General features: G+C 40.6%; 1 protein-coding gene across 11 annotated transcripts in view; it reads left to right on the plus strand.

Annotated features, from left to right (window-relative positions):
• Positions 1-7,335, plus strand: part of kirrel3b (kirre like nephrin family adhesion molecule 3b) — a 151,789-nt gene extending 144,454 nt beyond the window's left edge. For all 11 annotated transcript variants that reach the window (XM_047594518.1, XM_047594519.1, XM_047594521.1 and 8 more), the window contains one exon: positions 2,628-7,335. In XM_047594518.1, coding sequence (XP_047450474.1) covers positions 2,628-3,089 — 462 coding nt within the window. In that variant the 3' untranslated portion in view covers positions 3,090-7,335. The remainder of the gene's footprint in view (positions 1-2,627) is intronic.
• Positions 7,336-13,197: the final 5,862 nt, after the last annotated feature.

Below are 13,197 nucleotides of genomic sequence, written 5' to 3' on the forward strand. Positions count from 1 at the left end.
CTGAGACCAGGGTGACCCTTAAGCTGTCATTTAATTCATTCTTTATATCATATGATGGTGGGGATGTGCTATTCCAAGGAGTATGTAATCTTTACATACACTATGCGGCTGATTTTAATCACTTTGCCACTCTAGAGGCAGCGACACCATCGGTATGTGAGAAAGAAGAAAGTGTGACACGCAGTTATGCTTCATCCCTACTGGTGGCGGGTAACAAGAGATAATAATACTATAGTTAGAAACTTGATATATGAGTCCCACTCTAGGTGCTCCATCCTCCATGTTTGCTGAGTGATATCCAGTGTTTAGCATCTGTGTACGTCGTTTCATATCGGTGTTTCTGCTCTCAGATGCTTTTGGAGTTGGTATAGTGCAGGCTGGAAATGTGAACAGGCAGAAGAGCAAAAATGTCACCGTAGTCAGAACCGACTCGTATACGTCCCATTCAGAGGGGCGGCATTCAGTGATTCCGTTTTAAGTGTGCACCAGTTTTTGTGTCAAGGCCAGCTTTAAGTGAGGGTTGGTGAACGTTTTTTTTTTTTTTCTTTTTTAATTATTTCTTTTGGGCTTTTCGGGCCTTTAATGGATAGGAAAGAGGAGAGTGATAGGAAATGGGGAGGCAGAGAGGAGGGGAACGTCATGCAGGAAAGGTCGCTCAGTTGACTTACCCTCTAATACTTAAGCTTCCTTTTCAAATGACACATTGCCTTTAAATTTTACCATAGGAATCACTGCTAACACACAAACAGCAACCAGTGCTAGTTTCTATATATATATTATATATAATAAACAGTTCCTGTTCCCTGCCATCAAAAGTATAAAATAATAGAATTCAGTTCATTTCTTATTTATCTAGCAAATATTTTCATAGGTTTCAACAGGGGGTCCAGAAAAATATATCCTCCTGCAGAGGTACTGCAGGAGGATATATTTTCCCCCACAAATGAAATTTTCTTTAGGTACACATTACCATGATTCCAACATATTTAAGTTAAGGGATCAATGGATAGAACACATATAGTAAGTAAGGGGTCCCTACCTAATCTCTCTATCAGTATGGTGGTATGGCTGTGCTTAAGTGACCCTATATGTGGTGAAAGTGTTTGCTCCTAATCAACACCCATTGGTGCTTTAATGTGACTGTTCTGGTAAATCAAGCGCACCAGATTATCTCAGCAGGTGTTTATTCCACCGTCGACCTGCATTCTTGTCAGTCTGGTGATGTGAACTCTCACATTTCCATCGCTAATACGGGTTATATCCCTGTCCCGATCCCTATATGTGCAGACCATTAACATGCTTCATCTTGCCTGGCGTCACAGAAGCAAATTCATTCATTCTTTTGTCAAAACAATTGTTGGCAGCATCCCCCAGGAGCGTACCTCGGCCGCGTTTGCCTGCTTACCTGCTCCCCAGGGGGCCAGATTTGATTTATTTATTTATTTATTTTTTGATCCTCGTTAATGACAGCGTGCACCGAACTAGAGCAGAGAGGGGACTGAAGAGATAAAGGCCAGGCCCAAACACACTGCCTGTCTGCTGTGTGGTAATGACAAGCATAACGAGGATCCTCTCAGGTTGTCTCTCTCATTTCCCCATTATGAGCATTCTTCTTTTGGGATTTGCCACCTTGCTTTCTATGCTTGACGTTCACATCCATTCACACGAGCACATGAAAAAAAAAAAAAAAAAAAAACACATGCCCTAACTGGACCCTTAGCAACAGCACAGTGCCTGCCTGCAGCCTAGCAGACAAACAAGTGGCACAGCTGTAGCCTCACAAACCTCTTCAGTGCATACACCAAATTACAGACACTGCAATCCATTTAGGTCCAATTAAGCTGCTATGTGGGTGAACTTTGCAGTGACACATTAGATGCCAAACTATGAATCATCAAGGCCTGCCTAATTAGCGAGAGACATGAATTTAAGGTTAGCATGGAGGCTGACTTAATCCTAGCTCTAAGCTTCAACAAAGATTTATTTTGTTTTTTTCACATCGCATACACAGCAGACTGTTTCCATATTTATTCAACAACTTAAATGGTAATTACAGTCAGTTTGACCTTGACTCATGTTCACCTTTAGGAAGAACACACTTAAATGTGAATAAACAGAAGTTTTTGTTGTTTCTTTCATATCTTTCTTTTTCTATTTTGTGGGTAAACACTACAAGCAAAAGAATCCATGACTTTTTTTTTATGCACTGATCAATTTTAAGGATTAAATTCTATCTTCTTTATCTTCTTTCAGGCTAGTGGACATTTAGCCTTTTATTGCGCTACATTTTGTCTTTAAAAAAAAATCTGAACTGCATTATTTCTTGCTTATTTTATAATAGCACACCTGGTTTGAAAATAACTGAGAACTTGCCAGACACAAAAGGGTTTGTTTCTGTACCATTCATTAACACAGGAAGTTTTGAAAGGCTTCATGCAGTGGTCAGATTTCTTTTCTGGCACTGTACGACTATTTGTGCATATTTAACCTCCTTATATTGTTATATATTGTTATTATGTTAAAAGATAAAAAATGTGATAATGTGCAACTCAAAACAATTACTCTTGTCCAAGGAAAATTACTGAATTAATTTTATATCATTATAATTTTTTTTCCTCTTGTTATAGGATCCTACAAATGGCTATTACAGTGTCAATACCTTCAAAGAGCACCACACACCGACTATGGCCGGGAATCAGTCCACTGAGGTGAGGAACCCCACCAACACGGGGACTCTGGGCAAGCAGCGTGTACCGACGGGCATGTCCTTCACCAACATCTACTCCACTCTGGGAGCAGGTCCCAACCGCCTGTACGACTACAGCCAGCGCTTCGTGCTGGGCATGGGCAGCAGCTCCATTGAGCTGTGCGAGCGGGAGTTCCAGCGCGGCTCGCTCAGCGACTCCAGCTCTTTTATCGACACGCAGTGTGACAGCAGCGTCAGCAGCTACAGTAAGCCGGACGGCTACGTGCAGTTCGACAAAGACAGCAAGGTGTCGGCCTCCTCCTCCTCCCACTACTCCCAGTCCTCCTCGCAAAACTCAGACCTCACCCGGCCCCTCCAGAAGCGCATGCAGACCCACGTCTGACCTCTAGGGAAGGAGGGTGTTTGGGTGTAACAGGCAGCCAGGATTGTAAAACTGTGATATAGTCAGCTTCGAGGAGCCCCTACAGTACTGTGTTATTAGGTGTTTTATTTTCTGACGGATGCCTGAAGAGAAGGGGGCTTCAATGCAGCCTGCTTAGACTTCTCAATGGCCCAAAAAGTGGATCAAGAAGCCTTATAATTCCCTCATGCTTAACCCATCGATTCCCTCTTTGTGTTAGCCCATAACCCAACGGTGTGCCAACACTCTCTACACAAGTTTGGAATTTGAATTTTTCAACACAGTGAGATCGTTAGCAGATCACAGGGCAGGAATACAAGGCCTCGTGTGACAATCAGCTCCCCTGACATGGACTAATTGTGCTTTTTAAAGACTGCCATTGAGAAAAACTGAGACTGTTGTGAAGTGTGGAAGCAGTCAGCACAAACTGTCGGATAATAAGTGTGAGCCGATGTCCTGCTGCTCTCTCGTAGCACAAAATAAAAAATGAATGTGCACGCGGTTTTTAAGTTGCTGAAGTGATAACTCCCCCAGCCCACTCCCACCTTCACTTCAAACACTTGTACGTTAAGCTCGCCTTGTTCAAACTCGTCCCCTGTGTAGGTGGAAGAAAACTTTCTCCCAGTGCCCACAGACGACGTCTCGAACGTTGAAAAGAACGTCTGTTTTTCTCTGCTGTATCTGGGCCACAGAGCTGAGAAGATAAAGAGGGGCTGCGATCTTGTTTTAAATCCCTGAGTCATTATTTTACTTTGACGCTCCGCGATAAAAGAATATCAGTGTACATATGTGACTGTAATTTCTTTTCTAGCATCTAATTTTTGACTCTGATTTCCCTCATGGATGACTCCAAATGAGACGTTAGCGCCTCTTCTCGTCCATATCTACTTTGCCTTGAGGGTCTGTTTGAACTGGGTCAATATACAAACTTTGACTAAGCGAGATAGACACTCACTATCAGCTCTTCTGGTGGAGCTGCATTCATCACCGCGTTATCAGATCCTGCTCTGAGGCATGCAGCGGGAAAGCCCACAAACCACAACACGTGTGTTGTGAGTTCCTCCTCCTAACACCACAGACCATTGACCGTATTCTTGAGGGTACCTGCTGACTGAAATGTAAACATTATATTTTAGCTTCTCATTGTGCGGTTATCCCATTGCTGTTGTCAATATCACTGTTTACGCTGAAGCTTAGTGCATCCTGACTGTGTACCTACTTGTGGTCGTACTGGACATCAAGGGACAAGCAAATTTAGAAAATGTGTTTTACTTTGCTGTTTGCTATTCATTTTTTTCTCCCTTTGCTACTGTGGAGCTGATGGTGGCGAGCTAATGCTTATGAAGTGCACTGTTTTGTTTCGTTCTCCACTGTATGTGACATTGGCACGAAATTGGACTTATTTTTTAATCACTGACACTGTTTTAGTTGAGAGGAGAGACTAGAGAGTAGTTTATTAACTCACAGCTACGCACTCCTACTTTACAAAGCGAACCTGTCGTTGAGAGCATCGCAGTCATGTCCCGTGCATGCACTTGTGACAGAAAGCAAGGCGATGACCAGAGAGTTTTGCTATTTTGCAGTACAGAACATTGGGAACTGAATGAAAGTTTGTCGCATAGCAGATGCTACTGTTTAATACAACTAGGGAGCAATACTTTATCTCTTAAGCCCAATGCTACCACACACCTGGATGCTACCACACATTATCGACGACCTTAAGCTGCATTAAAGCAAGCTTTTACTGATAAGGGCAACCGTTCATAGCTGACGTAGATAGGTAGGTAGTAACTTCCGTAAAACAGCTGCAGCTCTGTCGTTTGTGCACAAGTCACGTTTGATTTTTGCCATCAAAACCCTCATGTGTCTGCTGCCTTAAAGGTCTCTCCCAGCCATTTGACCAGTTCTTTCGAACATGAAGATGAGAATCTGAAAAATAAGAGCAATTTGTCATAAATTAAGATTTAAAAACAGAGGCCCAAAATATCAGTACCACCTCCTATTAAACTGTTTAAACGGTTCCAAAATATTGAATCAAGTAGTTCCTTAGTATGCTTTGCGGCAGTCAATTAGGATGATCCTGTAACTAATAAATCTGCCTCTCAACCCAAGTATTTTTCACAAAAGCAAGTTGTTGTTGTTGTAAGCACTTTAAATATAATTATTCTCAAGGCATTTGAATGGGGTGTTCCACTTGAGTGACAGTGGTTTGGACTGTAATTTTACAAATGGTTTGGTGCCCATTGTACAGCTTAAGACAAAAAGCTCTGTTTTAATGCTGATAATCCAGCTTGGCACTTAGCAGACTGTATATAAATCTCTAATGCTGTCTTTCTCCGCGCTGTATATAATTTTTTCCTGGCTTTTCTTTCTTTCTCATTCGGATTTCGCGATATTAGCACTGGACAAATCCCCATGGCATCAAAACTATACATGCAGACAAACGTTTTTTTTTTGTTTGTTTGTTTTTTTGTTGTGTTTTCTTTGTTTAATGAATTTTGCTTGTTTCTCTCAAATTGCATGAAAGGCTTGGGTTAGCAGTTTTCGCTTGCCCAAGATCTGACAGGGAAAACTGACACTGTACACCGAGCACACGTGGGGCTATAGGATGAGAAGCTAAATCTAGCCGCGACAACTTTTAAGTGAGGAGCAGTAAGAGGTTATTATATTTTCAGTCCCTCCGAGAGATGCCCAGATGCCCAGCAATATATTGCATTTGGCACCATGATGACTGTCAAGGATGTCTGTGCCGTTTTTTTTATTATTTCCCCTAGCATTTATGAGTGGAGGATTACATTTTTTTTCTTGGTATCAGCAGCATTCAATTATAGTGTGGTCAATTTTGCAAGGGGCAGTTTTCATTTATATCATTTGCATATTATTTTACATTCGTGAACTCCGCCATCCGAAACCTTCCATCACGCAGACTTTCCGGTTGTCTCTGCTCAAAATCAGCACATATTTGCTGTGCCATCCAAAGCGTCCAGTTTTCTCAGTCTGGTGCAGCTCCTGCATTGATCCAAACATAATGCATTTTCCCACTCCAGAGAATCTGCACACTGCACAGCAAACAGATAAATATTTGATAGGCCAGCCTTCTGTCCCAACCCCCCCCTCCCCAATGGCAACAGCTACAGCAGGCATGAGAATACTACAGGACCTGAGTGCCATGTCTGTCTTTGGGAATCAAAGCCCATGTGAGGACAAAGTCGGCCCTGTCTCACCTGTGGACGCCTCGCCGGCTGGTGCTGGCGCCGCCTGTTTGCCTGGCTAGGAGCAGTGCACAGATGCCAGGGTATAACAGATGAATAAACACAAAGACCCGGAACAATTACAAGGGGTTGCTGCCCTTTCCTGATAAAACAGAGCAACCCTTTCAGAGCAGAGGATGAAGAGTAGTTTGTTATTCCGAGATGCAGATGAAGACTAACCTGCAATACACAGGATAACGACATTTCCAAGGTTGAGAGACAGATGAGGCTGGAATTGTCATGACCTTGCCATGAAGGTTTTATTTGGTCCGAGTAAACTGAAAAAATAAGAAAAAAAAAGAAAGGGTTGCTGAACCTTAGTGAAGTCAGTCCTGCAAATGGAGGCTTAGATGAGGTTATGTGAAGCCTCCCTTTGTGTATGATAAGTGTTGCTGATGGCACACATTAAAGAAGGTGTCATGAAACACTGAATTGATCATTCTAAGCCTTTCTGAACTGTGTAAATGCTTTCTCTCACCACATTTCTCTCTCTCTCTCACACACACACACACACTTTTTTTTCTTTTCTACCAATCAATACCTTGTTAGTACTTTAATAACATACAAGTCTAAGGCCTGAACTAAACAGTATTTGCAAATAATGCGCAGAGTTTGTGTTTGCCTGAGTATCACAGAAAGTCAAATGAGTGCACCTCTCCTCTTCTGTGATTGGGTGGTAGTTCTTGCACTCCAAACAATGCAAAGCCGTTGCAGACACTACGGGACGCAGGTCTGAAAAAAGTACTTAACTTAGATGGTCATCTCGAGAATTTGTATAGATAGTGAACCATACCAACATACAGTAATTGTAATAAAAAGACAACATGTAAATGCTTTTGGGTAAACCACTATTTTCAGGAAGTGGCCCTCTGTATCTATGAAAAAAAAAATGAAAAAAGGATGTATTTTAACTGTACTGGTCTGTGAATCTATGATGCTTTTGCTCTGTATATTTGGAGAATAAAACTGATGTTTGAGTTTGTGTTCATTTTGCACTAGTTCTTGTTAGCAACAACGAAAGAGCTGGCCATGAATCAGATTCACAAGGGTTGATGTTGGTACTGAAGGATCATGAATTGCTCAGAAGTACAGCAAGAAATGTATAGAGAATAAAATGGTATGTTTTCTAAATACACTTTTAATGATTTTAAATGGTACTAATGCTAATCTTTGTAAAAATGTCAATATCTACAGCTTCAGTCATGGTTGATCTAGTGAGACTTGAAGTCTTTTAATTCTGTAGATCACCTAATTCTAGGGGTTGCATATTAAGCTCTGGTTGTTTATATGTAGATTCTAAATTTCTTTTGTACACAAATGTGTTCTCCAACAACAGGGAACAGAAATGAGTAAGTAAGCTCGCTAAGAAGTTGGAGCTGTGCAGCTTGTTGCCTGCAGCTCTTCATCAAACAGCTCACTGCAGCTGCTCCTTCACGTTCCAGTACTCCCTGCAACATTTCAAACTAATCCACTCTCAAAGAAAAAGGACAAATCCAATAATTACTACTATCCTGTTGTGCTGACAATTGCATTCCCTGGGACTACATTATGATAAAAGTCAACTTGTGTGTTATCAGTTAAATGCTTTAAATGCAAAGCAGCAGGCTCAGTTTGCGTCAGCAGTTGGTTCTTGGAACTAATCGTATACAGACAACTGTTTACAAAGATTAAATTCGCAGGTACTTAACAAGGCATTTTTCCTCAGAGAATGACATCATAGACACCCAGTTCATAATAAAGCAAATACTGCACTACTGTCATCAGCCATTGTGTTGCCTCTTTCGGTGATAGATTGTCAACTTGGTCAGAGGAAAATCAAAAAAGTCATTAAAAGCCCACATGAGGCTTTCTGCAACAACTAAAGCAGATGTTAAGAGGACAGACCACATTCACTCTGAAACAGTGAACCATATCAATAAACAGTACAACAATGCGAAAACAATTTCTGAATCCTCTGCTTGCTTGCACTGAAAAAAATGTGGAGTTTACTTAAAAAAAAAAAAAAAAGTTTTTCCACTCAGATGTGAGTTATTTCAACAAGAATAACCCAGGTAACCTTTACGGGTAATTAGCAATGTTGTCATTGCTTTTCACAAGTCCTGCTGAGTTTGCATCAAACTGAAAATCTCACATTAAAACAAATGGCTTTTCAGGGGATACTACTCTTTTTAACAAAAACAATTTCTTAATGTATTTTTAAATGTAATAAATATTTATATATTTATCAGTCATTAATTCATATTTCCCTTTATTATTAATTAATTAAAAACCTGAGCTTCCTTGCAAGGATTCCAGCATTCAGAGAAGTCCCACACATTGGCTAAAACACCGCTCCTACAGCAACTGTGGATGCTTTAATATTTACGTGTGTCCTGGGGATGTACTACATGGTTATGGAGGTTTCATCTTCGCTAAAATTCCCGCTCGCGGTGACGTGACAGGCGGCTCGTAAGTATGAACAACTATGGCTGCACCAATAATCTGCAAACATCTAAATATAACCATGCCATGTTCGCTAGCGAGGAAACCAGCTAGAAGTTCAATGAAGAAACATTACCTTCAGGTGACGTCCAGACGCGTCTTCTCCGCCGTTGCGCCTTTTCGCATGACGTCACTCACCAGATTTGAATGAGGTTGCCAAAGTAAATTTTACTTGCTTTTTACATTTCATCACGTAATGAATACATTTAATACTAATTACTCGATAAAGTCAATTACATTTACATTTTTGAAAAGTATACTATTAAATGTAAATATCATAAAAACGTGCTATTTTTTTAAAAAAAAGTAAAAACAGGGGGGAAAAAAGGAATCTAACTATGAAGCAGTAGTAACCTTTACAGGGCCAAAAAAAATTCAGTGTAGGAAAAAAAAATGAATTCCCGTTTATAGAGACATGTTATATATATATAGCATTTCAGTGTGATTTAGATTTCAGCTGAAACAATTTTTTTGTGCTTTGCACTGATTATATCACAAGAGGCAATGACAGCAACCAAGGGGATGTTCAATAAGGTGTGTAGAATTAACCACAATGCAGTTCTATGTACAGCAACAACAACCTGCAGGTGTAGCTGCACATGAATAGAGACAATCACAGGTACACGCTTCATCCACCCATATACCTCAGTGCTGTGCAGTCAGCCTCTGATTCAGTATGACTATTTTGTTCGTAGCTTGAGTGTACCTCTATGGTATTTGTTTAAGAGGGAGCTCTACTGTTTATTCACTTCCCCTTCAGCTATTTTCCTAAGCAGTCAGCAGATTCACACCATTACATTTACATGTAGCCCTTTAATCCATTAATAGGACCATTGCAGTCTTACTTGAAATTAAATGAACTCACATAAACACCTTAGCTTGTCTGAAGCACTGGCTCCAATCCTACGGAACTGAAACTTAAAAGTGATTTGAACTCCCTCATGCATGGAGTCAACACAATTCAAGGGCAATTACACTTTAGCTGGATTAATTCACTTTCAGCCAGCGTGGAAATGTAGCATTCTTGAAGTCCAAATAAGAAACAATTCTCTGATTTGCAAACGCAGCGCGGCTTAGAAGAGAAAAAAGTAAGCCTTTCAGTGCTACACATCCAACTAGCATGCAGGCAGATAAAGGACTCACTGTGCCGACACAAGTTTACCTCAAAGCAAGCACTATAACCAGTCTGCTCTTGATACTGAGAATCCATCTGCCAGCAACATGATTTCCCTGGAAAAGCTTTCCCATGCCAAATAAGAAAAAATGTCTGTGTTTTCCAAACATAACGCAAATGCTGCCATTTGTGATGGATTTGACTAATCATGGAGCTCCAACTCATTACTGAGCAGATCTAGGCCAGACATTTGCTTACATTATGGCTTTAAACACTCTCCTTGGAACTAGTTATTGGAAGGCACTAATCATTCATTTCTGCCTCTCCTGACAAAGTGGAAAGCTTGTTGAGCTCCCAGTGCCTCACCTCTTCCAAGAGATACAGTATTGTTTCAAAATGACTCATAAATAGCTCAGCATCCTTTCAAATGAGAAGCTACGACAGTCTACTCTGTCATGAATTACCTTGGCAGATAATTGCATTTGAAATCCAATTTAACAAAGGCACAAATTCAGAGCAAATGGCAGACTGAGCTTTTGGTGTGCCGACGCACTCTATTACAAAATTATCTACAGGCAGGTATTCACGTGGTGTGAAAGAAAAACAGATAGGAGGTGGAGGGTGAGCAGACTCAATAACACATGACTAAAACCTGTCCAGGAAAAAGAAATAAACTAGCATGTCATTATTGTGTTGTTAGGCAGGATTTACATCCAGAGAGATGTCCTGCTGTCTCTTTACACGGCCACCCAAATTAGTCTGTCCAACTTGTTTATAGTTTCCAAACTGTAAAGCATATGGTCTAATAATCAAGCCAAAAGCACAAGTTGAGTGATGTGTTGACACAAATCTCCGTACCGCTGCTTTACTTGACGCAATTGCCTGTGAAATGCCTCCTTTATAGTTATTTGTTTGTTAAGCACAGATGCTTCAATGGGAAGCTCACTCAAGCAACATCTGTCTTTTGGAGAAATGTGAAATATTGAAAAAGATCCCAAACATACCCATATAAAATTTCAGAAGAATATGTAAACAAAGAACCATATCTTTATGATTTCTTTGTTGGCAAAAAGGTATTATGGAAATACATTAGGTTTTCTACAAATGCAGTGAGTACATATTGATTGTCGGATCCGTAGTATATTCAGTATTTTCTGACCTTGTGGGCAGAATATTCAATTGTAACTGCTAAGCTATTTTTTTTTTTTTTTTTTTTTTTTTTTGTTACAGGCGATGTTTAGACATGCTAAAGCTCCAGGTCAATGTTATGGGAAGATCTGCTTTAATACCTGTACAGAAATGTCCTAGTCACAGTCTTTTCAATATCTTCAACTTGCATTCTCTAAGAGCTCCCTGTTATATTCTTTTACTTTTGAACATCAGTTCTGGGATGAACATTCATGACATTGTCACTCAGTTTACGCCTGGGCCTTGCCTCCCTAACAATAGTTTAATGTGTCTGTTCGATAACATTTTCTCAGAACTCTGAAAGAAGAACAGTGTCATCACGCATATTGGTGAGTGTGGTCTGTTGCCTTAGCTACGTCTCTCTCTCTCACTCTCCTCTCTGTTAGAAAGACAACTGCTGGGTGATTGAACGTGTGTCACTAACTGCTTGATGCTTGATGTTAACCGATAGCTGCGTATGAATGTGCAGGATCTGGAGACAAGGGGCAAGACTTTGGTACAGGAAACGTTCTGGTTTCTGTTTGTAGGAGAATCATCGACAAATAACTTATGAGCAGACTTTGGATGCATATAAATAAACAGCTTGTGTGCAGAAGGAGGCAGAGCACCCCATCAAACCCGTCGACAAGCAAGCTAACACATCCTGTTTGTCAAGCAAATACCTTAAACCTGTGGACGTGATATGCTTTTTAACGGTTTACTAAGTTTAAACTGTAAAATCACAGACGTTATCTCTGAACAGCAACATCCTGGTGCCTAAGGTTTAGAGTCGGACTATCAGTGAGGACTGGGGCACGGAACAGGAAGTCCTGGCTCTGATTTCCTTTATCTGGATAACCACTGGCAACAGAGTCAACAGATACATGGGTTTCCAAATTTGGGATTTTACAAATGTTGCCACAGATGCTGCGTTTGTGATAAATGCAAGGGATTTCATGAGACTGGATCAGAGGCTCACTAACCACTACGTTGTCTCCTCACAGACAGTGTTTTAATAGACATTTATTAAAATGGAAATCTTCAAGAGTTGCTCTTTAGTTAGGATGTTAACCCCTGCCTCTTCTGCACTTTGTACATCCACCATTCACCCCAGCCCCCTCCTGCTGACCATGATGTAGTTGTCAAGTGTAGGCAAACGTTGCCTCAGAAATAATGGAACCAATGGCTACGCTTGGGGAAAGCATTTTAGTTCTAAGGGGGGGAAAAAAAATGAACTCAAAATATATGTATCATTAATTCAAGGCACTACATTTTGGAAAATCTACTTTCTGCAACACATCTAGACATGGCTTTGATTGGCAACTTGGTAAATCTTTCAGACCAGACAGGTTTGTAGCGTTTGAGCCTACATAGCCTCTGGATCCTTCCACTCAGCAGGGCTGCATTATTTAAATCAGAGGAGGTGCCTGTGTGGGAATCAGGCATCCACTCCTGTTAGTGCTGCATGTGCAAAATAACCGGCTAACCAAATGATAGGTATTTGAAAACACTGCAAAGTCTGTCCTTTTTCAGACATTTCATTATAATAAATACATAAAGCATGAGGATAATTCCATAAATGGTCCCTTCACCCTGTTCTGTATTGAAACACATAACTAAAAGCCCAAAGATTAACCATTTATTTGCGTCTTGCTACACAACACTGATGCGTGTCGGAGGCGTGAACCGCAAACATAAAGTGTAAAGTAATTCCCTGCTGTCAATACATTTTTATAGCTATCTTTATCCTTACATTTTCTTCCTCTTTATTTTCTCACCCCAAAGTTCCTTTAATAGATGCTTAGTCCACTGCTGAGGTACTGTGAAAGAGTTTGCAGTTACTTTGCTAGGTCCTTGGGGGCAAATAAAATAGAAAAACTTGTGGCCTTGTGAGGGTACTGAAAATCGACCGAGGTGGCACAATGTTGTTTTTTTTTCCTGTGCAGGAATGTGCATTTAAAGTTGGTTAAGATAAATAAATCTTCTCTCCTGATTACAAGCTGACTGCAGAGTCAATCCCAGGGAACATCTTAAATGAATTATTGATTGACCTTTCCCTGCATTGTGGCTCGCTCTT

Source organism: Mugil cephalus, chromosome 9 (assembly GCF_022458985.1).
Source record: "Mugil cephalus isolate CIBA_MC_2020 chromosome 9, CIBA_Mcephalus_1.1, whole genome shotgun sequence".
Lineage (NCBI taxonomy): Eukaryota > Metazoa > Chordata > Actinopteri > Mugiliformes > Mugilidae > Mugil > Mugil cephalus.